Below are 22,417 nucleotides of genomic sequence, written 5' to 3' on the forward strand. Positions count from 1 at the left end.
GTGGTATTTTAAGCTATTTGACAGGTAACGGTCTCCATGTAGGCTGTTTCATAGGTTTGTCATTGATTGATTTACCTTCAGCTTTTTGTCGACTCAATTACTCACAGATTATCCTCACGGCAGAGCCCTCGTCGCTAGCTGCACTAGAGCTCTCTCTGTCCGTTGTGATCGTTGATGAGCATCACCAAATACGCCGTCGCCGTCTTCAGGAACATGTTGAGGTTGTCGTGCAGCTCTTGGCTGAAGACGGCGGGATTTCCTGGTGCATTGATACCAGGAATCGCCCCTGCAATCTCCGACTGTCCATTCTCCGAGGACAGAGCCATAGAAGTCACTAGGTTGGCAGTAGCTGGCAGCAAGTACGAGAGAGCACTAGCTGACAGTGAAGCTTGAGCACTCGCGATGGCATGAGCCGACTGACTCTGGCTGATCAGAGTAGGTGCCGGCAACTGTAGTGCTCCAGTCTCCAAAAAGTCCGCAGTGGTAGTGAGGCCCATTCCATTGGGCTGCGTGTCGCCTGAGATAGAAAAAAAAGCGTTAGGGGCTGATAAAAACAATAAATTAAAACCTTGCACTCACCTTTAATCAGACTGCAGACTTCAACAAACGGGAAACCGCCGATCTCCTTGAGTCTTTCCAGTTCCGTGTAATGTCCCGGACGCTCGCGGAGAAGTCGCTCCCAGTCCATTTCGTCTTTGGGGTTCGTGGCGAGATCTCCGGAAAACCCTGTGGCGATCTTGAACTGATTGTAGCGCTGCATCAGGTCCTCGTACTTGTCCTTGGCCTCCTCTGAGCATATCACACCATCAGAAAAAAAATGTTTATAACTTCTTGATAGCCCACGTACTCTCGTTTAAATTGGCGGTGGAGAACTTGTTGAGCTCCGCGGTGACGTCTGTCCAGCCTTGTGGCGTCAGTCCTTCTTCTCCGAACACTTCTTGGTCGTTCTTGGCCTTCCAGCACAGGAAGAGAAGCAGCTTCTCCTCTCGGAGGGTCCAACCATCGCCAGCACGAGCTTTCTTATGGTCTGGCTGTCCATTATCCGATCGCGTTGCACGCTTAGTGCGCGGCTTGCGCTCCGCCTTAGGCTTCCGGCCTGGTGTTCCCTCCGTCTCATCTTTACTTGCAGCAATACGGCGGCAAATGTCCACGTGAGCGCAGCCGAGCTCCTTGAATTGACGGAATCTGGCCGCGTGCTCAGGTCGAGCAGCGATAAGCGCATCCCACTTCTCTTCACTGAGAGATTCTTCGCCTCCAACCTCCTTGAAGAGGTCGTAGTCCATCATAAGGCGCGCATACTTGGATTTGAGCTGGTCTGTCAATTAAATTAAGTAGTTTTTAGAATTATTGTTATTTTAAATTCAATTACTTACCAATGAGGAGCGATGTCTTGCAGCGGTTGTTAAGCTCCGTCATGATGTTTGTCCATGTGCTGCCCTTGATACCGCGGCCAGTGCGCAGATTCGGGTCTTGGCGCGCCTTCTCGAAGAGCTCAAGCAGCGTCTGCTCCGTTGCGGGCTCCCAAGCAGCACGTCTTGCGCTCATTTTTATTTTTTCACTCTGATGGCTTTCACCGGAAAGATTTTTAGGCTGTTTGACAGGGAAGGTATCGTGGTTTTATGTATGTAAATAGGTTTTAGTGTCATTCTCGAGCTTTTATGGACAAGCTGGCTCGACGCCATATCAAATTGACGACTCATCTTCATCGCTTCTTTATGACGTTACCGCTTGTCGACACACATTGCCACTTGCACGACGAGCGTCTGTGGTCCAGTGACTCTCCATCAAGCCGTCGCGCGTTTGAAGACGTGGTTCATAGAGCTCGCAATGCTAATATTACTCATGTCGTGTCCTGCGCCACTCACGAACGAGATTGGCGTGTCTTGGAGCTGTTGATGGAGCAGCAGAAAGATGACAAGGCGGTAGCTATCGTACCATCTTTCGGTATTCACCCCTGGTGGGCTCAGGATCTGTGGCCGGCGACATCGGACAGCTTAGATCCACTTCGGAATGTATTGACGCGCTATCCAGCTTCGAGTGTAGGACTGTTAAACCTGATTACAACTTCAACTTGCAATTTCTTGACCATTATGACTTGACACAGGTGGGAGAAATTGGCTTGTGCAAAAGTGTCCGGGGTCGACAAGTGCCACTGGACGTGCAGATGACTGCGTTTCGAGTGCAACTGGAGTTGGCGGCAGAGTTAAAAAGAACCAGCGTTCTGCACTGCGTGGGGTACCACGGCAAGTTGTTGGAGGTTTTGCAAGATGTTGCAAAGGGTGGGAAGTTGCCTCCGATACTTGTGCTACACTCGTATAGTGGTCCTCCAGATATGATACGGTCGTTCTTACGGCTACGCGACACGAGAGTTTTCTTCTCGTTGAACGCCAAGCAGTTGACAGACCCGCAAATGAAGAAAGCAGCGGCATGTTGTAAGGAAATGCCGTTAGAGTCACTACTGCTTGAAACAGACGCACCAGATCAAGCTCCTTCCGCTGAACAAGCCGAAAAGGTTTTCAATCGTGAGGCTCTGGACGCTAAAGGCTTGCCTTTGTTGCTCCAGCAGAGCTCAACTGACGTCAATGAGCCTGTAATGGTGAAGCTAGCACTACAAAGTGCAGCGGAGATTCGAGGTGTTGGCTTAAACGATCTAGCTGCGGCAGTATATCAAAACTGTAAAACTGCTTTTGGGATCGACGACTCAATATTAAACTGAAACACGAAACAGGATTGTCAAGCTTAAACCGCATCCTGCAGCCTAATAATCTCTTAAATTGCAGCATAGTCCATGTCACTGTACAGTAGTGACTGTAACATTGGGTCAATGTGGTCTGCAGAATGCAGGATAAAACAGGATAAGGAACTTTTTGTAGTCAAAATCAACTTAAGAGCTCACCTCGGTCGTAGTCGTACTGAATCGTCGTAGCCCGCGATTTGATCTTCGAGATCGCTAGCACAGCGATCGTAGCACCACCGACAAGGAGAGCTGTAGCCTCGACTGCGACTAACGCTCCTCCGTACGGCAGAGTGAGCGAGTGGCTTTCGGTGTGATGCTCCGTTGTTGAGGCTTTGACTGGCCTCAAGTCACGCGGCTTCGTCTCCACTGGCAGTGGCACGGTCTTCTCACTTTCTAGCGATGCAGACACCACGACGTCGTCCAGGAGTGTCGTCTCGTTCTCATTTGAAGTAGTCTCAAAAGCCTCCGCGATCTGGAATTCTGTCTCGGAGGTCTGAGTCGGCAGGGCAGCTACATATCCTACAGCACCGAGCAGTAGACTCACGGCTATCGCTGCGGTTCGTGCTCGTCGTTGCCGGCACATGATCAAACGCAGAGTGATCCTTCACCCTAATTTGGACGGACAGGATGTAAAGATTGAAAAGGCGTCGAACCCCTCCACATGACCCCCAATACACCGATTTTAACCCTTATGCTCTATAGTTAAGAGGAGGGGCCGTGCGTAACCATTAAAATGCTTAATGGCTTCGGCGAGGCTTTCGGCCTCCACCTTCGGTTCGGCCTAGTAAAACCTCGGTAAAAAACTCGATTCATCTTCGGAATTGCATTCAGTTGTGCTTGCGCTGTTGTCCATACAGTCTGCAGCATACCCGTTGAAGTTGACTACTGTTATAAACGAATATCTTAAGGTGTTTCTCCGCAGTGATCGTCCCGGATATCTGTCGTTTCCGTGCTCAAGTTGATGTTTGGAGGAAGCGGTTGTGGTGGCGACCTAATACAAGCACCGAGTGTTAGATTTGATGAATGTCGGCAAATAATCGGCTACTCGCCGTACCTGAAATCCATTGCTTGGCAGGTTGGGTCGTGACACTTCTGGTAAAAGACACGCTGATCAATGTCCACAATGAACATGACATTGTTGCTCTTGTGTGGCCGCCTAATATTCGCACACCAGCGATTACGTGCCATGTGATAGATAATCATCCACGGATACGGTTTAGCCGCCTTATCCTCAGCTTGTTCTTGGGCATCTTCTTGACCAGGTAACACTGCCAACATCGCTGAATTACTCGTCATTAGCATTTGAATCGCTCGAATTTCACCTTGAACGCCGCCCGTCGTAGCTTGAGAGCGAATGAAAGCATCCAACATGGGGTAAACGGATCTCCGGCATTCCACTGGTGTAGAAGTACTCTTGGTTCCAGAAACGTTAACTTTCTGGTTGCGTCCTAGCGTAGATGATGCTTCACAGTGCAGTAAACGGTAATCCTTGGTTGTAAGCTCCAGGGCTTCAAGAGATGGGTACGGACACACCAGAGTGTTCATGAACAAGTCGAAGTCAAGCTCCGTGTCAGATGAAGCATTCATCGAACGCAAGACTACCTGCTTCTTGAACTTTGACGAACCCAGCACCCGGAACATGCGATTGCGAGTGTACACGCCCGTATCAATAAAAAGCTGTTTCTTGTCAACTGGGTCGTCCCCAGACTCAGTATTAACGAGGAATGGCGACAGGAGATCGTCGGGTGTCTCTAGTTTATCGGAGGTGCAGTCATTCAGGTCCACAAGATCGGATATACATTCGCGTACAAACTGTTCACAACATCAGTGTGAGCTTGAGTCGAATTTTAGAATAACTAGACTTGTAGTTCGTACTGCTCCAGCGTGAAGATTGTTTGTAAAGAGACTGCCATCAGGAAAATGGAACTTCGTAAAAAAAAGTGTTAGCTTTTAGTCAAAAGTAATTGTAAAATTCTCGTTTCTGCGCGTACAATGAGATGACGACTGAATTTAGCGGACGTTGAGGAGTCCAGGTGGTAAATATCTTGGTGCTGGACGTGAATGCCATATCTGCGCTGTAACGAACGCACGTCAGTATTTTTTTTCTTAGCAGTGTTTTGGCTCTTGTACTTACGAAAAGCTGAAGTTGTAGTAAGGACACTAGTCTAGCCACAAGTTCATTACCGTCCACGTGCAGATTAATTTCACGTTTGAACTCCAGATCAAAGTAAAGTCGGCAAGGTACGCCTTCACGTATGATCTCGTAGACATGCCGGTGGTCGTCGCGGGTTTTCTTGTAGTTCTTCCAGAATTCAGTTAAGCTGGCAACAAGAAAACGCCGTTTTCCGTCACCTGCACTCTCGAAGGAGAACACACGAGGCGTGTACTCGTCATCACTTCCCTTTCCTGATGATACGTCGCGGGTGGCTCTGACACGTTGTCTGAATGCTGTGACTTGATCAGCGAACTCAAAAGCTTCTTGTTGTCGAGGGAACGACGATGAGATCGGCGCTGTGCCTTCCAGCTGGCACAGTAGTGAGTGCGAGACTCTAAACTGCAGCTTCTCATAGAATGAGTGCCACATATTATCCGATGCACGTGGGTTACCAGTCACTGTCGACTTCACAGACCCGTAAAACGCTTCCGCTGACAACGTTTTTCTGCGTTTAACCATCTCCCCAAGCTTCAATCCCGTAGCACAGCGACTCATTTCTCGCTTGGCAATACAGTTTTTCGCTGAGCTGGAGAGCTGTACTTTAGGGAATGCTGTATGCAAAGCAGCTAGCAGCTCCTCCGCTACCTCTGTATCATAGAACGTGTCTTTATCTTGGTCTTCTGATCGCACTTTGCCACTTGCTACTGGTCTTAACGCCACTCGACGTACTCGTCCGAAGAAATACCCTTGTTGTGAATCGTCATCCACATCTAGAACAACCAGAACACTGGACACGAAAGGCGACGGACTGGTCGGAACAGCAGTGAGCAACATTTGACAAAGCTCAGCTTATAATGTAAAGTTTAAACTTAAGTACTGCGTACCTGTATATGGAGAAACACGATAATGCACTAGATGGCAGCAACATACTTTGGTTTTGCTTATTAACACCAGGTTTAAAGTCTTTTGCCAAGTAGAGACCTTGCTTCGGTGAGCTCTGGCTGGCCACAGATGCATTAATAGCAGCAGATTTTAACCAGATCTGAAGGCTGAAGGGGATCACATCGAAATCAGACTGCTCTGCATCCTCAACGACATGTAGGGGCGTGCCTAGGGCTCCCGTCCAGACGCGACATGCCTCGCTCTCGAATACTTCCTCGCACATCAAAAATGACTGGATACGATGTTTCATTGGACAAAAATGAATCGGACGAAAGGTCGTAACGAAGATGGCTACATTTGTGATACATCGAATCTTCAAGCAGTCTTCGAGTCTCATGGAGGCAATCGTGTTGGATAATGGCTCTGGGGTGTTCAAGGCAGGATATTCGGGTGAAGACACGCCACGAACGACGTTCACAACGTGTGCGGGGCGCGTGAAAAACCCGGAGTGGTTTGCGTCACAAGCTCCGAATTGGAAGGCTGATCTACGTGACCGCGAGACGTTCGTAGGGGCCGAGTGTCAGCAGTATCGTGACTTCCTAGAGCTCTCGAATCCAATCAATCGCGGGATTGTGGACGACTGGGACGCATTGGAGCGCATGTGGGAGTTCGTATTTGCTCAGGAGCTGCGAGTAGATCCTGAGACTGTAGCGTTGCCTGTACTCTGCATCGGCTCACCTTCTGGATCCAAGAAACAGCAAGAACGCATGGCGCAGCTCATGTTCGAGTCGCAGAAGGTTTGTGGCTTCTACTTCATGCAGCAGTGTGTGCTTTCATTGTTTGCATCTGGACGTACTCGAGGACTAGTGGTGGAAGTGGGTCACGGATCGAGCCACGCGATCCCTATTTTTGAGGGTTACGCGCTGCCTCATGCTGCGATACACTACAATGTTGGTGGCGTGGATATCAGCCATCGTCTTCACATGCTGCTATCCAAACGTGAAGTATCTTTCCACTCATTTCCATTACATACGATTGACCAAGTCAAAGAGGCGACTTGTGCGATGGGGAATAGTACGGACCAACAAGGACAGAACCAACAGGACGACGCGGGCAAGCCATTCGAGTTGCCTGATGGTACGATATTGCAGGTAGATCGGGTCACTCAAACGATGCCAGCAGAAATACTCTTCAAACCGCATGAGCTTGGAGATGATCATCCACTGCGACCCGACAAAGGACTGCACGAATGTGTGGCTGCGAGTCTTGCCATGTGTGACAAGGATCTACAAAGTGATCTGCTAAACGCTGTCGTGCTCGCCGGGGGTACGACTATGCTGCCTGGGACCTCACGTCGATTCCAAGAGGAGCTCCAGTCGGTTCTACCTGGTAGCGCTCTGAACGTTGTCCCGGATCCAATAATTCGGGAACGAGGCTACAATTCGCAGCGGAAGATCGCTGCGTGGGTCGGAGGGTCCATGTTTGCCTCTCTCGACACATTCCACGACATTCACATCACGAAACAAGAGTGGGAAGAGTATCACGAAGCCATTCTGGATCGAAAATGCTTCTAAATCTAGCAGACACTTTAAAAATAGGATTTGGTGCGCGTGTATAATGTCTTTTTAAAGGGTTACAGGCAGCAGCCGACATTTAGAAAAAAGTTAGACACAGAAACATGGAACGACAACTGGTAGCATGAGTGTCCGAGGTCTCGATAAACCCCAGTTCGACTCAGATGTGGCGTCTCTTTAGCAGCCGCAAGGCTGGCGCATCGCGTACTGCATGAAGTGCAGCAGCAACATGAACATCATGACGGTGTTGAGGTTCCGATCTGTCCACAACAACGCATGTGGTCAGATTCAGATTTACAAAAGCGTAACCCCTGGGAAATGACAGGGTACGTTACCTCCAAACATGTCGTGCTCGGGCTGCGCGGGCGCCTGCTGGTTGACCGAATTGGCTTCAGCGTCCGTCTGACGGTTGCGTTGCGAGCCCGACACGGAGCATGAAGGAGTGGCTGCGTTCTCCATAGCAATGGACTGGACAAGAAACAACAGGGATAATTGCTGAGTGAAGAGTCGGAAAGGGATTGTCAGTGACTGAATACACTAAAGTGAGCATTTGATATTTGTAAGAGTCACTAAACCGGGTATTGCTGGGTTACTATCAAACATCTTAACCAACGAAAATGGAGCTTCCGAAGCGCACGGGGCGACCGATGCACCCTCTGTGGGCGCATTTCCACCGCGGAGAGAAGCGTAACCGGTATCACTACCACGCATACTGTTCGTACTGTGTAGCTCGTCACGGTGCTGATCGCGTACCGCCAACGCGCGGTGTGTCCACAGACATGCTCCGCCACCTCGAGAGCTGTACGAATTGTCCTCGTAAAGTGGTGGATGCAGTCAAAGATCTTTGCAATGGACGGGAGCGAGCGACACACACCAAGAAGAGCGCAAACACTTGCTCTAGTACCAGCAATGTGGACCAAGAATTGCTCTTAGACGCCGTAGCGTCAAGTGCCGCACCAACGATGGAGACGTCAGCAGATGACGCGGCAGGGACGGAGGACGTTTCAGTAAGCGGCAAGAGGACAGCCAGTGAAGCGCTTACAGACGAGACGTCGTTGGACACTAGTGGACACGCACACAAGACAAAAAGTGGACAGAATGCTACCGAGTTTTTGACAATATCGACTAAACGCGGACGCACGGAAAGTAGAGACCCAACAGAGGAGGACCCTTTATCGCGATGGAGGACCAATTTGCTGCAGATGGCCGTGGCCGCAGGCATCCCACTATCAGCTTTTCACAAGCGAGAATTCCAAGAGTTACTACAGGTTATGAGCCCTATAAAACTGGAGAACTACGAACTGATCAGCAGTGTGGCCACTCCAGCGTTCCTCGAAGAGACAGCAGCCAAACTGGCAGATAGTCAACTGGATCACGTAAAAGAAGGCAGCCTCAATTCGACGATTAAAAGCGGCCTTACGCTGAGTGTAACCTGCTGGCGTACCCTGGATCTACAGCAACTAGTGGCGTTCACGCTCGTGAATTCCAATGGAGACGCCGCCTGTGTTCGGGTAGAAGACATTGCAGGACATATATCACGACACTCAGGTGGCGACAACGACGCCACGTCTCCCATGTCACTCCTCCGTCCAGCTCTATTGCTGCCACTTGCAAACGCCATTGAGAACGTTCTTCAGGATCTCAGCGACAGGAATATCTCAGTCATGGGGATTGTAGCTGACTCAGCTATCGCATTAAGTGCTGCCAAGCGAGTTTGTCAGAGTGCACAATGGCGCTCTCTACTAGTAGTTCCGTGTATGTCTGCTCTGTTGACGTCACTAGCTGGCAACGTCTTGACGCATGAAGCTTATCGTGATGCAGTTGGACAGCTCGTGGAACTGGCTGCGTATTTCTCGAACGCACAACTGCAGACCTCTTTGCGTGTCATGTCCGGAGACGATGATGCACGTATCCCCCTCCCGACAAGAGACCACTGGTTCTCGTTTGTCGCTAGTCTGACTAAGGCCTTGCACTACAGCGACGCTATCACTGCGTTATGTCAAGAGGAAGGAGACTCGTCTCTGCCGTTAACACTGCGCGATCTGGTGCTGGGTAACGACGGTCAACTGTGGAGAACTCTACGAGAACTGGCTGTGCTGCTTGCTCCATTACGTGAAGCCTACAGCCTCGTGTTCCAGTCCAGACCCAAAGTACACGTGGATGACATCACTGAATACGACAATGATGACGAATGCGCGACGACAGTGCACGGAGGCTTCACTCTGGCTCACGTCATGTACCAGCTCGGTCGGATGAGTCAGCAGTACGCAGAGCTAGCAGAGTCTACCGATATGAATGCATCGTCGAATGATGACACGACAGTCGTGGCACGTCGACTTCATGACGTTCTGGATGCGATGTGGCAACGCTATGATCTGTCGACGATGGTACTCGCGTACGTGTTCGACTTCCACATGGACTTTGAACGTCTCGACACCAGCAACAAGGCGCTGCAATGGAAGTCGGTGGCTTCATATTTCCAGCTCTACTTCCAACGCTGGTTCCATCCGTCCACGGTGACGTCCAGCAAAGTGGAATCCATCTTGAATGCGTATCAACTGCGTCACTTCCCGTTCGATGTCGACACGACAGATTGTTACACGGATGTTTCGTCGTTCTATTCGTTCGTGTCGGATTCTCATCCGGAGATCTGTGCACTTTGCTGTCGTGTGTATGCTGTAGCATTGGCGTGTACTGATCTTCGTCGCGTAGTTGGCGGTATCGGCTTTCTTCCTGCTGTTGCACAGACTACTACGCGTCCTCACCAAGTAGAATTGTTACTTCACGTAGGTCTGGCAACCAATTTGAAGAGAACAAGTCGCACCAACAGCATTCTACCGGATCTTCTACAAGCGAGTCGGCCGGAAGAATTACTCTGCAGTCAACTAGAGTGGGATCTGTTCGCGAGCGACTGGAGAGACCTGCTGGATCACGAATTCGCGGTGGATGAGCTGGAACAAACGCAACAGCTTCCAGGACACGACAGCCAAGACGACAAGAGACACGACGTGCCTAGTTTGTCACTCAACCAGCTCCTTTTTGAGGCGCTTCCACCTCTCCCTGCTGCTGTTGTGGTAGCACCTTCCCCTCACGACCCATCTGGAGCCATAACACAAGCGTCAGTTGCGTTGTAAGTCCACAGATCTAGTCGAAGCACCCAATTACTATTGTTATAGGTCACGATGTGGCTTGACGCGCCATTTTCTCGCGAAGCAGACTCATCCGAGAGATGATTTTGCGACGATTCATGGCATTTGTGGTGGTCTCCAACTGCACTTGACAACACGAAAGTGCACGTTCCAAGTCTTCACTTGCTACTAGTGCAAGAACGAGGTTGTTGAGGATGGTGCGTTCCCTTTTAGTGTCCTCAATGGCGCGGGTGATATCGAGACAATGCTGGTAGCAACGCACAGCTTGATGTGGATTCTTCTTGTCCAAGTACACGGTGCCAAGGTTACCCAACGCGCGTGCTTCCACTACTTGATCTCCAGTTGACCGCGCCATTTCCTGCGCCAACATGAAGCGGAGAAGGGCGTCGTCTAGCCGCTTTTGCTTGTAAAACTCCATCCCGACGTTGAGTTCATCCAGGGCGGAGGTAGTTGGCGTGATCGTCGTCGCCGGAGTTGACGCTGTGGGGTCAAACGACCCGTACACGTCCGCGTTTGGAGCTATCGGCAGCGACTTTGGTGGTGGCGCTTGTTCCTTGTGTGTTGACACTTTATTACTGAGTGATAGAGCAGCGAAGTCTCCGTAGACGTCAGCGCTGGCAGGTGCGGTCATGGGTGGAGGAGGTGGTCCCAGTGATTGTTCCCACTGCGGTCTCTTGTCCTCAAACTCGTCTGCTAGTGAAGCAAAGCTTCCATAGTCGTCGGTGGCTGAGTGTTTGCGGCTGTTCGGGGCATCGGCAGTTGTGGGTTTACTTACGGCGACACTGGCAAACGATCCATACGCCCCAGTGTTCGCAAAACCCGATTGGATGGTAGACGATGGCGATCTTGAAAATGCAGTGGCTTGTCGTATTGCTGCTTGCTGGGAATCGTGCGAATAGGTGGACGCTAAGTTCGCGAAGGAGGCGTACTCATCAGAGACAGCAGGTGTACGTTGAGCTGTTGAGGGTTGTGCTTGCTCTTGTGGTTGTCGCTGCTGTGCAAAAGCTGCAAAACTTCCGTAGTCGCTAACGAACGGTCTTGAAGCAGACGAACCTTTCCCATCGCTGTCTTCGTAATGGCAAGTGGACGGTGGATCCTCCACACGATGCACCGTAGGCGGCGCTAATGAATCCAACGTAAAACTTGCATAGCTATCAGAGATCCCTCCACTTGCGTTGCCAGCGTTCATGTTAAACATTGGCGTATTGAGGAACGAAGATTGCGACGGTGGAGTTCGTGAGAAAGTCGCGTTGGCGGGTGGCTCTGGGTTCCCAAAGGATTCCGCACTAAATGCCGCATACGAGTCGCTCTGTTGATCCTGTATAGCTCGTACCGCCGCCAGTTCCTGATTACACTTCGAAGAGAACTCCGACGCCACCTGCAACAAATGTTAGCTCGTCTTTATTAGCTGAAGTCTAGCAACGTACCCCGTATTTGAGTCGAGCTGAGCTAGACTGGATAAACGCTCCAATGGACGGATACGTGCGCTGTCTAACACTTGCACGCGCACCTCCTCGTCTCACTGCCTCTGTTAGCGCATACCCTGTGGCTCCTAGATTATTCACCAGGCAATTCTTCAATTCCCGTCTCCCCGGAGTATTCGAGCTCGCCGAATGAATTTTAAGGTATGTCAGTGTGAATTTCGTCGGGTGGGACTCGGAAAACCGCACCAGAAACGCGCCATCGCTACGCTCTCGAGTGGAAAGCACACTCTCGGCCTCGTCCCTCCCGATTTCTCCATGGAACCAAGGCACCAACTCGCGGTTTATGCAGAAGCACGCCACCAGTTTGGACAAACTAAACTCGAGCGGTCCGAAGCGGGCGATGAACCGACGGAACTGCAACAATTGCAGTATGTAGGACATGTCATTAGTACTTTAAGAAACTCAAATTCACTGGTTTTGAGCTCGTCCTACGTCTTCTTTGGTCACTTGATCACTTTGGTGAGCAGTATGCGAGACGCAAAACTTTGTTACAACGCGCAATTCGTCGCGTGAGAGCTCAGACGGAAGCGACTGAGCGTCACAGACGCATAATAAGGCTGGGAAGAAGGCGGCGCGGAAGGAGACGCTCGGCTGGACGAGCTGTTCGTCCCACCAGAGCGTTCCCTGCGTTTCGATCTCAGACCTCATGACCGGTAACGAAAAAATGGATTCTGGTAATAGTAATCTGAATTGTGTGAATAGTACTTTTAATTTTGGGAAAATCGAAATCTAAAATAGTATTTTACCAATGCTATCCGAGCTTGGACGAGTTCCTGAGGCTCAGACAGATGTCGCTGCTGACGATGCTGCTGCAAGTAGCTTGTTGCTGGATCAGTGACAAGCCTCGAAGGCTGCTGTCGGATTCGCGGGCTGTTTTTAATACCGGTAAATCCTCGAATCGAGCCGTGAGGTTGAATACTTGCTTGTTTCAGGGTTGAAATCGGTGTAGAACGGTGGGAAACAGCGGGTTCAGCGACGACGTACCGAGGTGATAACAGCGATTTCGAGTCGTCTTTTGGCGGGGAAGTCCTCGTCACTCCGTTGAATTTGCGGGTTATTGACCCGTCCTCAAGCAACACAGGGGCTTTTTCTTTCGACGGCTGTTGGTGAGCTGATTCGACACGGATGTTAGGGGCTGCCGGCTTACCACTTATTGTCAGTGGCACGATAGTTGCTGGCACTAAACCGGGTACGACTGCAACTAGGGACGGACTTTCGTCCTGTTGAAATTGTTGCAGAGCTTTAGAAACTTTCGGTGGGTGGTGGTCGCTGCTCAAAATGGTTCCGAGATTTATTGGTCGTGTGGAAGTTGGAGGCTTCGGTTGTTGCTGTGAAGAGATGAAGATACCGATAGCTTGAGCGGTGATCGCATTACTGGCCCGAGGTGATGATATCGGTGTTCCCAAACGACCTTCGTGAGGGGTTTGCGGTCGTGTAGCCTGCATCTCGTGCAATTGCAGATTAATCTTGTTGATCGGAGTTGGTGCCTTGCTACTTATGATCGTTATCAACGGTGCGGTAAGACTGCTATTGTTGATATAAGGGCCATTCGCGTCGGACTGTGGTATATGCTGCTGCAATTGGAGCAGTGTATGTTGGGCAGAAAAGGGTTGTCCTGAGTTCGAAGGAGACGCCGGCACGGCCATGTTGGCTGCTGCTTCAGCAACAGCAGCAGTGCGTACCGTAAACGGTTCTCGAATGGTTCCGAAATCTGCTGCACCTGGGTTGAGTGACAACCCTAAAGCATTGGGGTCTTGTGTTCCAGTGCGGAGAGTCGACCCTAATGCTTCAATGTGGCTCACATGCAGTCCGGATGATTGAGATGGCTCGCGGGGACTGTCGGCTTTATCGGATACCGCTTAAATAATCGGTTCTCGGCGATGCTGGCTAGAGTTTGACGCGCTCCGGGACCTTCGTCTTTGAAGTGTAGCCATCCCCGATGGTGATACTGTGACGTTAGGTTTGCCGTCTGCTATGGACTTATGGATCATCAAACCGTCCATCATACCAATATTCAACACCACGCCTCCACCGCGGGAAAATATATTGGGCGAAGTCCCTCGTTGAAGTCCAGTTTGTTTTCTCGGTATCGTTCCAGCCGGATAGCTCTGCGATAAAGGTTCCATCTTGATACTTTCAGAGCCTAAGAAACAATCAGAAAAGTGAATTCGAACCACTAAAGTATAAGTAAAAAAAATATATACACTAGTTGTGTACCAGAGACTGCTGTCAGGTTGAGTGCGTTCGAATTGACTTGCACCGAGAACTTCCGCCTCAAGGAAATGTGACTGAAAGCGCCGCTACCAGATCGGCTTTGATGGTGTTGTGGCGTTGAATTCAACGTTGATTCCACGTCTAGAAGACACAATACATCACAATAAAGATCACATTCAATATTATAAATCAGTACTCACCATTCTTAATGGATCCGTCTGGTTCTTCTCTTCTCGATGACGAGAGTTTACGCTCGCGCGATTGCGATCTGGGTGAGCTTTCGTTATCACCTTGTTGACTTCGCGACTGTGGCCGCAAAATATTCAATTCAATCGCTCCTCGTGACTGGGATCTTGATGAGCGTCGACTACCACCTGGTTGACTGTGTCTCGGACTGCTAAGTTCGCTCGAACGCCGCGACTGCGTTCTGACGAGACTGTCGTTTCCGCGTTGTTTGCTTCGCGACTGTCGTCTTAAACTGGTTCTTTCATTTGGACCTTGCTCAACGTTGTGTGCTGCTTTGGTTGCAAGCTTAATCTGATCTCGATAAAACTTGAACGCTTCACTGGACAACTCTAGTTGCAAGTCCTGCTCGATGACTTCCATTGTTACCCCCTTGGACTTTTCTAAGATGTCAACATTTGACACATCTATAGCAACATAAAATAAAATACGGTAATTTAAACGAGAAACGCTGTTCCTTTTTATCAAGCTCTTGCTAAACCTTCAAGGGATTTCAATACGTGACTTTTGTTGACGACAAACGTCAGACAATGGGAAATGCAATACAATAACGAGACGTACTGGCAACAATCAATAAGCGAAATATCAACAACGGCAAAACATAGTATGCAAAGTATCGACGTACATCTTCGGGGTCAACGGTGTCGGTCCACAAGTCTACAGATAATTAATTTCAAGTAACAAACTCTGCAAATACTCATGCAATTTACATCATCCATACCAACAAGTTCGAACATCGACAGGTGAAAGAAAGAGTAGTCCAGAAAGTCCTGCTCTCCGCTATCTCGCTTCCAGTCGTCCCTGATGAGTTCTTTCGAGGCAGTGATATTGAACTCAGGCAGAATTAAGCGGTGTAAGCACAACATGTACGCCTCGTAATCATCGAACTTGAGTTTCTTCTCTCCATTTTGCAGTGCGCAGTTCCAAAGACTTGCGTAAGTGCAATCATATGGGGATGTTGTTGGAGGCTCACGCGCTTTGCCAAGTTGTCCTACAGCAAAAGAAAGAGTTAGCCTGAGAGAAATGAGTAGCTGCGGTAGACGAATCGACCTTCGTATAGAGATCCAAATTGCCTTGTTGGCGGTACGTGACCTCTGAGCCTATTGTCGGGTCGATTTCGGCCACAACATGCCTGCGAATTGCAAACTACACTCAGCGAATGACGTGTGCTTAAAAGAACAACCCGCAACAATCACACCCGTCAGCCACAAGCTTTCGAACTTGAGACTGGACGCTAGAAGCCGCGGTAGCTGAAATCCTGGGTACTTCTAGTACAGCACTGGGGATTCAACACAGTTAGCAGTCATACTGAGTCGTGCCATTCGTCTCACCTCCTTTGGTCATCGATTAGTGTCGGCACCGTCGGTGAAGTGACCTTGACAACACTTAGTAGCGGTGACCGCTTGAGGTTGATAAGCGCTCGGACTGTGCCCTTAAATGTACGCAGCTTGCGATATTGAGCTTTCAGCGAACTGAGCATCGAACCATGTCGAGGTGCTGCCGGAACTTTGGCGATACTCATAGAACTCGAGAGTGTTACTAAAGCCTCGCCTTGCTGCTGCAATGGCTGTGGTGCTTGCTGTGTGGACCTCGTCAGTTCTTGCAAATCATCGTTAATTAAAGAGTTTCTCGACACGGTGTTCAAGCTTCCATCATTTATCGGTAGAGTGCTATCATCCTCAAGTAGTTCTCGAGACATTATTGAACGTGGCGATGGCCGAGGAGGACACCACAAATAGTTAAAAGAAAAATCACTTTTGCCAGTTTCTCAAAAATAGAGCCATCATATTTCTTACTTTTTAAGATCAATTGGTCGTGATGCAGCAGGAACCGGAAGGCAAACGCCAGGGCACAATCTTCGTTCTTGTCTCCAAAATCAATCCTTCTTCACAGCCAGTGCTCTTCTTCCCCTATCCAGCCTTTGTTAAACTCGAGAGACCATGCCCTGCTGGATACGAAGGTAAGTACACTCATTTCTATTTGACTGCAACTTACTAACTCGGTCTTGTAGTCCGCGAAATGTATGGAGACGGATCACTGCACTTGTCCTTTGCAGGGACCAAACGCTTACTGTACAACGCCATCACCAACGCGCTCCGTGCTACCAACGTCCGTAAAACTGCATCTTGTAACAATTGGAACATTTTTTGGGGAGAGCATCTCAAGTGCGCTGCGTTGCTCCCATTTCAGCGTGTGAATCATTTCCCTGGCAGCTTTGAATTGGGTCGTAAAGATCGATTATGTTCCCACTTACTGCGAATGAGGAAGAGACACCCACACGCCTACGCAGATATCATCCCCGAGACGTATGTTACAGCAAATGACTACGACAAGCAGCAGTTTTTAACGCGTTTCCACGCTGAGCCAAACGCTGTTTGGATCCTAAAACCACCTAATTTATCCTGTGGTCGAGGTATTAAACTCGTGTCTGCAAGTACCCACCCAACCCCAAAGCTATCAAAGAAGAAAGCTTACGTTGCTCAGCGTTATGTTGCCAACCCGTTCTTGATCAATGGTCTCAAGTTTGATCTCCGTGTCTACGTCGCAGTAACGTCGTATGACCCAATGCGTATCTATCTCTTCAACGACGGATTAGTACGCTTCTGTACGGAAAAATACTCGACGAAGAAAAGTGATTTACAGAATCCCTTTGGGCATCTCACAAATTACAGTATCAACAAGCAAAATTGTGCTGCGTTTCAGAAAAATCACGATACACAGGATGACTTTCATACGTTCTCAAGTAGCAAATGGAGTCTGCAGATGCTGTATACCTACCTGCGTGATCAAGGCAAAGCTTTGGAGCTTGAGACCTTCCAAAAAGCACTCGAAGAATTGATCGTCAAGACGTTAATTGCGGTACAAGATAAACTAGCGTCTGCCTCCAGTTGCAACACGTTCGAGTTGTACGGGTTCGATGTCCTGATTGAAGGGGATTATCTTATGCCTCGTCTTCTGGAAGTGAATATTTTCCCGTCACTCAGCAGCTCCTCACCAATGGATAAACGCATTAAAACAGTGCTAGTCAGTGATTTGTTCCAGCTTGTGGGGATTCCATTCGTAGACGCGAAGAGAGAAACGCAGCAGCTAGAAAAGGCCAAGCTAGCTCGTCTCCACGGTATCAAGCAGCCAGGAGTCACTAGAGCGAGTCTCCGTAAAGAGAACGAAACACTGAGACGGCAACGCACACTTGACGAGTTGTCCAGATCAGCTAACAACATCACGATGTCCCAACTTAGTGACGAAGACTTGCAACTTGTAAAGGAGATGGAGGAAGAACTCCATCGCTGCGGACACTTTAAGCGCATTTTCCCTACAGCTCAATCATTTGACAAGTATTCCGAACTCTTCGACACGCTACGATATCGCACTCTGCTGTGCATGAGATGGCTCCAGCATACAAACCAAGATGGCGGCCGAAGGTTGCCTCCAACTGTGAAGAGATAAAAGACAAGATGGCTGTTTATTCTGCGACTGCCGTGTCTTGTCCATCCCCCGTATTCACGTCATCGCCGTCTGCAGTATTTTTTTCGTCTGAAACCTCCTCGTTCTCTGTATCTTTGGCGTTGAATTGGCTCAACTGGGTTTCTAACTTGGAGAATTTCTGTTGGATCTCGACTAGACTTGCCTGTACGTGTGCATCTTTTGCGTCCATTTTCTTGTGCAATTGGAAAAGCGCTTGCTCTGAGAATGCCAAACGTTGCGAAAGTGTCGACAGCTTTGCATCGATCACTCGAGCAATTTTGGTCTCCATTTCACGCTCCAATGTCTGCTGGAACCCCTTCAAAAGCGTTTGCACATCTGCTGCTCCTCCAATATTGAGCCCCGATACCTTTGCAGCCACATCCGAAGCACTGAAATATAACGTCAGTACCTAGTGCATTTTTCAACCTCCTAATTCTCACCTTGTATCGACTACTGCAACTGGTTCCATGGGTACAAATACACATTGAAGTTGTTGCAGATTCAGTACATTTTTGTCACCCGTGAGGGATACAAATTTGACTTTGAGCGATTGCAAACTTTTGAGAATATCACAGTCGCGATCACTTTGCTTGAAAATTGGCGACATGGTGAAATTCGACACCTCCGTCGACGCTTTGGTGCCTCGGAATGTGCCCAGATATACTTCACCTTGCTCCTCTTCACCCAACATATTGCGACGTGTGCCTTCGGCGTGTAGTTCTACGTGACGAGCCGAGCATTGCACCTCGAGCTGGAGCTGGAGACAGCGTAGAGGCTGTGGCGACCAATGCAGCGACATTTGACACGGCACAGAGGCGTCTGATGCAGAGCGAATCAATTGCAATGGCAATGACGAGAGAGACACTACGCCGCCTCGATTATTGTCCAGGACCTGCACGTCCACCGAGCCATCGGCAGAGGACCACGAGGAGCGCCACGTCAGAGACGACATTTTGATTGGCAAAAAGGCGTATCCGCGGTATAGTGAGCACAAGTGAAACAGCTGACGCACTTTAAAACCTGTCTAAACCGATAAAAATGGTTGGTATCTATCACTCAAAAGCACAAATTTCGTCTCAAAACACAACAATTAATCAAACACGACCCTGAATCCGCAACGATCTCGTTCCCCCGTCACTACTCCCCAGCCCCATCACCTGGTTGCATGTTGAGGGGGCCATCTCCACGTGTCGTCCCTCATAATCCAAGGGCAGAGGCAGCGCCCGCATTCGTCGACCCATTCGCGTATCGTCGCTCTCTTCGCCATGTTGGAGTACGACAACTCGGCCTTCTACTACTTCTCAGTGTCGCTGTGCGCGCTGTATGCGGTGCCCGTGACGTTCTTGTCGCTGCGGCGTATCCTCTACGGCGTGTTCCTCAAGGACCGCCTGCTCGACAAGAGCCACGTGCGATGTGAGCGCGAACTGCGTAAAGTGAAGCAGCTGCAGGCCGAGAAGACGGCTTTCCGCAACGTATTCTCGCTGCCTTTCGTGCTCAACCTGCTCGTACTGGCCGCTGTGTGGTACGCGCTGGTGCGCATGACGTTCCTCTTAAAGGACGACTCGGAGATCAAGTCGTTCGACCCGTTCGCCATCCTCGGCATCGCAGCAGGTGCTACAGAACGCGAAATCAAGCGTGCGTACCGTAAAATGAGTCTGCTGTACCATCCGGACAAGAACCAGGGCGACGCTGTAGCCGAGCAGAAGTTTATGCTCGTGGCGAAGGCCTACGAGGCGCTGACGGACGAAGTGGCCAAGGCGAATTACGAGAAATTCGGCAACCCGGACGGTCGTCAGGCTCTGCAGTTGTCTATCGGTTTGCCTACGTTCCTATTGGACCCAGCGAACCACAATCTGGTGCTGTTCCTGTACCTGATCATCCTCGTCGTGGCTATTCCCAGCTGCGTGGCGCTCTGGTACTCGCACTCGAAGAAGTACGGAGACAGCATGATCATGTACGACACGTACGGCTTCTACAACTTCGCCATGTCGCAGCACGCGCACCCGCGTATGTTGCCCGAGATCTTGGCCGGTTCCGCCGAGTTCCGCGAGATCCCACGTCGCTCCAGCGACGACGCGGAGCTTGGCGCGTTGTTCAAGAAGCTGAAGCAGTCGGATATGATGGCGAAACCCAAGTACAACCACCCATCTATCGCCAAAGCCAACCTGCTGCTGCATGCGCATTTCCTACGTGAAAAACTGAGTCCGACGCTGCAAGGAGACCTGAATCTGATGCTTAAGAAGGCGATTCAATTAGTAGACGGTATGCTGGAGATTTCCGTGATGAAATCATGGCTACAGACCACGTTGAACCTCATGGAGATGCAGCAGTTCTTGACTCAAGGACTCTGGTTCAAGGACCCGCCATTCCTGCAACTTCCGCACTTAACTGAAGCTGAAGTGAAGCACATTGTTACGGGGAAGAATGCTGTGCGTAGTATGCACCAGTACATCGCCATGAAGCCAGAGGAACGGAAGGGACTTAGTGGGTTGTCCGAGGAAGACCGTCAAGAAGTGACGACGGTGCTGGACATGATGCCGCACATGGAACTGCAGATCTCGATTGGTGTGGATGACGAGGAGTTTATTGCTGAGGGAGACATCATGACGGTCACAGTGAAGCTTACACGTAAGAACGTCAAGGAAGGAGACACGTGCGACTTGGTGTATGCTCCACGCTTCCCGTACCCGAAGATGGAGCGCTGGTACTGCATCGTGGGTGACGTGAAGATGAACCACTTGCACGCCTTCTCCAAAATGACGTCTCAAGAGCGCGTGGTGGAACAGAGGCTTCAGCTGCAGGCACCGCCTAAGGCTGGTACCTACCAGCTGGATATTTTCGTTAAGAGCGACTCGTATGTTGGCATGGATCTACGCGCTGTTGCTAAGGTTCGTTATGGTGTGATTATGTGTGTGTTAAGTTGTTTTCTAACGGTTCGTTTGTGTTGTTTTTGCTGCAGTTTAACGTCGCCCCGGCATCCACATTGCCAGTGTTCCAGCCGCATCCGGAGGATTTGGAGTTAGATAACGAGCCTACGCTGTTCGAGCAGGTGATGAACGCTGCGGACTCGAGTGATAGCGAGGAAGAGGACGAGGACCTCGAGCAGGAACAGGAAGAGGCGGAAAAGGAAACAGAGGAGAACAAGAAGGACAAATAGAGGGCGAGCGCAGCTTGTCTGTCTGCTTTGCCGTGAAGGACACGAGCAGTGCAATGGCCATGTGATCTCGATGTGTTTTTTTTGTGTTGCGTATGCTGTGCTTACTTTGTAATTGCGTAGGGATCATATCGATCCAGTATATATCCGCTTTAGTTGCCTAGCTAAGTTACGAAAGAGGAAACCTCTTTGAGCGGTGGAGAAGCGCTAACTTTGTACTTCCTCTGGTCGGAAATGATCACGCGAAGTCGACAATTTGACCAATTGCGTTAAAAGGGTAGCTAAACTCAATCAGATCTCAATTTACCTGTTCAAGAACACTTATACTGATTGCAACGTTTGAGGCATCTTGCCAAGTTCTTCAGTTACAAACCTCTCAAAAGTGCTACCATATACACAAGCGTGACGACGCTTTGCGACACTGAACTTAAGAAAACTCTAGCAGATTTGGAAGAACAAGGGAATGGAGAACATGTGGCTGATGATAAGAACACGATCGTGCTACTTAGTCGTGGAGTACAGGAGCTCTGTACCCAATTCAGCGTCTGATTGGACTAAACGAAAGCCCTGCATCTCCTCTTCCTACAGCCACCAGTTTTGCGCCGAACGAACTTCTGTAGCCTCCGCAATCTCACTTTTCGCTCTCAAGGTTTCAAGCCTCGCCTGGAGTGCGACCCGCCACGCCTGCACTACGCTGTTTCTTTCTCTACAAATATGCCGAAGCCCAACCTTACCGATAATGAGCGCAAAGCCGTCATTGACGAGCTTCTAAAAATCAGCAACAACGGAGAATTACCCCGTGGAGCGTTTGCTAAGGTTAATGCTCTTATGGGCCGACATCCGGACACCGTGAGGTTAATTTGGAAGCGGTACAGCTCTGCAGTGACGGCTGGTGTCGTGGGGGGTGATTGGCGTAGTCGGATTAAGAAGAACAGCGGCAGAAAGCGGAAGAATCGAGACGAAGTACGAGACAAGCTGAAGAGTGTTCCTATCGAGGACAGAGCGGTTGAAAGACGTGTGGCGGCGGTCTCTGGTCTCTCCAGGCATCTGGTAAGACAGGCAGTGAATGAAGGGATGGTAACGCGACGAACCACGTTTTTCAAGCCGTCGCTAACGAATGAAAACAAGATACGGCGGGTAGAGCACGCGTTGTCGTTTATCGACGAATCTACTCTGCAGCTTGAGCCAATGCACAACCTAGTCCATGTAGTCGAGAAGTGGTTTTATGCAGACCGCAACAGACGATCATACCTCGTTTTCGACGGCGAAGAACTACCTGCACGCGCCTGGAAGAGTAAACGATTCGTTCCCAAGACGATGTTTTTAGCTGCACTCGCACGGCCAAGGTATTTCTCTATAA

At 49.9% G+C, this 22,417-nt stretch overlaps 10 protein-coding genes across 10 annotated transcripts; 5 read left to right on the forward strand and 5 right to left on the reverse strand.

Annotated features, from left to right (window-relative positions):
* Positions 1 to 39: 39 nt before the first annotated feature.
* On the reverse strand, positions 40 to 1,551 carry PITG_02458 (uncharacterized protein; the record flags this gene model as incomplete). Its single annotated transcript, XM_002907337.1, has 4 exons — positions 40 to 517; positions 580 to 789; positions 848 to 1,315; positions 1,374 to 1,551. The coding sequence occupies 4 exons, from the start codon at positions 1,543 to 1,545 to the stop codon at positions 144 to 146; spliced, it is 1,224 nt and encodes a 407-aa protein (XP_002907383.1).
* Positions 1,552 to 1,667: 116 nt separating this feature from the next.
* PITG_02459 (uncharacterized protein) lies at positions 1,668 to 2,716 on the forward strand (the record flags this gene model as incomplete). Its single annotated transcript, XM_002907338.1, has 2 exons — positions 1,668 to 2,039; positions 2,105 to 2,716. 2 exons carry the CDS (start codon positions 1,716 to 1,718, stop codon positions 2,714 to 2,716), a joined length of 936 nt encoding a protein of 311 aa, XP_002907384.1.
* Positions 2,717 to 2,718: 2 nt separating this feature from the next.
* On the reverse strand, positions 2,719 to 3,355 carry PITG_02460 (sporulation induced hypothetical protein; the record flags this gene model as incomplete). Its single annotated transcript, XM_002907339.1, has 2 exons — positions 2,719 to 2,831; positions 2,897 to 3,355. The coding sequence occupies 2 exons, from the start codon at positions 3,318 to 3,320 to the stop codon at positions 2,770 to 2,772; spliced, it is 486 nt and encodes a 161-aa protein (XP_002907385.1).
* Positions 3,356 to 3,778: 423 nt separating this feature from the next.
* Positions 3,779 to 6,057, reverse strand: PITG_02461 (uncharacterized protein; the record flags this gene model as incomplete). The annotated part of the gene is made up of 6 exons (XM_002907340.1): positions 3,779 to 4,549; positions 4,613 to 4,663; positions 4,729 to 4,812; positions 4,872 to 5,563; positions 5,618 to 5,700; positions 5,777 to 6,057. The coding sequence occupies 6 exons, from the start codon at positions 6,055 to 6,057 to the stop codon at positions 3,779 to 3,781; spliced, it is 1,962 nt and encodes a 653-aa protein (XP_002907386.1).
* Positions 6,058 to 6,121: 64 nt separating this feature from the next.
* Positions 6,122 to 7,348, forward strand: PITG_02462 (actin-like protein; the record flags this gene model as incomplete). The annotated part of the gene is made up of 1 exon (XM_002907341.1): positions 6,122 to 7,348. One exon carries the CDS (start codon positions 6,122 to 6,124, stop codon positions 7,346 to 7,348), a length of 1,227 nt encoding a protein of 408 aa, XP_002907387.1.
* A 617-nt stretch (positions 7,349 to 7,965) lies between these two features.
* PITG_02463 (uncharacterized protein) lies at positions 7,966 to 10,046 on the forward strand (the record flags this gene model as incomplete). The annotated part of the gene is made up of 2 exons (XM_002907342.1): positions 7,966 to 9,743; positions 10,031 to 10,046. The coding sequence occupies 2 exons, from the start codon at positions 7,966 to 7,968 to the stop codon at positions 10,044 to 10,046; spliced, it is 1,794 nt and encodes a 597-aa protein (XP_002907388.1).
* Positions 10,047 to 10,525: 479 nt separating this feature from the next.
* Positions 10,526 to 15,960, reverse strand: PITG_02464 (uncharacterized protein; the record flags this gene model as incomplete). The annotated part of the gene is made up of 8 exons (XM_002907343.1): positions 10,526 to 11,875; positions 11,925 to 12,335; positions 12,728 to 13,824; positions 13,978 to 14,124; positions 14,396 to 14,845; positions 15,160 to 15,429; positions 15,637 to 15,706; positions 15,799 to 15,960. 8 exons carry the CDS (start codon positions 15,958 to 15,960, stop codon positions 10,526 to 10,528), a joined length of 3,957 nt encoding a protein of 1,318 aa, XP_002907389.1.
* Positions 15,961 to 16,256: 296 nt separating this feature from the next.
* Positions 16,257 to 17,885, forward strand: PITG_02465 (tubulin-tyrosine ligase family; the record flags this gene model as incomplete). Its single annotated transcript, XM_002907344.1, has 3 exons — positions 16,257 to 16,398; positions 16,450 to 17,033; positions 17,082 to 17,885. The coding sequence occupies 3 exons, from the start codon at positions 16,257 to 16,259 to the stop codon at positions 17,883 to 17,885; spliced, it is 1,530 nt and encodes a 509-aa protein (XP_002907390.1).
* A 129-nt stretch (positions 17,886 to 18,014) lies between these two features.
* On the reverse strand, positions 18,015 to 18,855 carry PITG_02466 (uncharacterized protein; the record flags this gene model as incomplete). The annotated part of the gene is made up of 3 exons (XM_002907345.1): positions 18,015 to 18,026; positions 18,073 to 18,270; positions 18,385 to 18,855. The coding sequence occupies 3 exons, from the start codon at positions 18,853 to 18,855 to the stop codon at positions 18,015 to 18,017; spliced, it is 681 nt and encodes a 226-aa protein (XP_002907391.1).
* A 263-nt stretch (positions 18,856 to 19,118) lies between these two features.
* Positions 19,119 to 21,105, forward strand: PITG_02467 (translocation protein SEC63; the record flags this gene model as incomplete). Its single annotated transcript, XM_002907346.1, has 2 exons — positions 19,119 to 20,791; positions 20,863 to 21,105. The coding sequence occupies 2 exons, from the start codon at positions 19,169 to 19,171 to the stop codon at positions 21,058 to 21,060; spliced, it is 1,821 nt and encodes a 606-aa protein (XP_002907392.1).
* Positions 21,106 to 22,417: the final 1,312 nt, after the last annotated feature.

The sequence above is a fragment of the Phytophthora infestans genome, genomic scaffold (assembly GCF_000142945.1).
Source record: "Phytophthora infestans T30-4 supercont1.3 genomic scaffold, whole genome shotgun sequence".
In the NCBI taxonomy this organism is placed as follows: domain Eukaryota; phylum Oomycota; class Peronosporomycetes; order Peronosporales; family Peronosporaceae; genus Phytophthora; species Phytophthora infestans.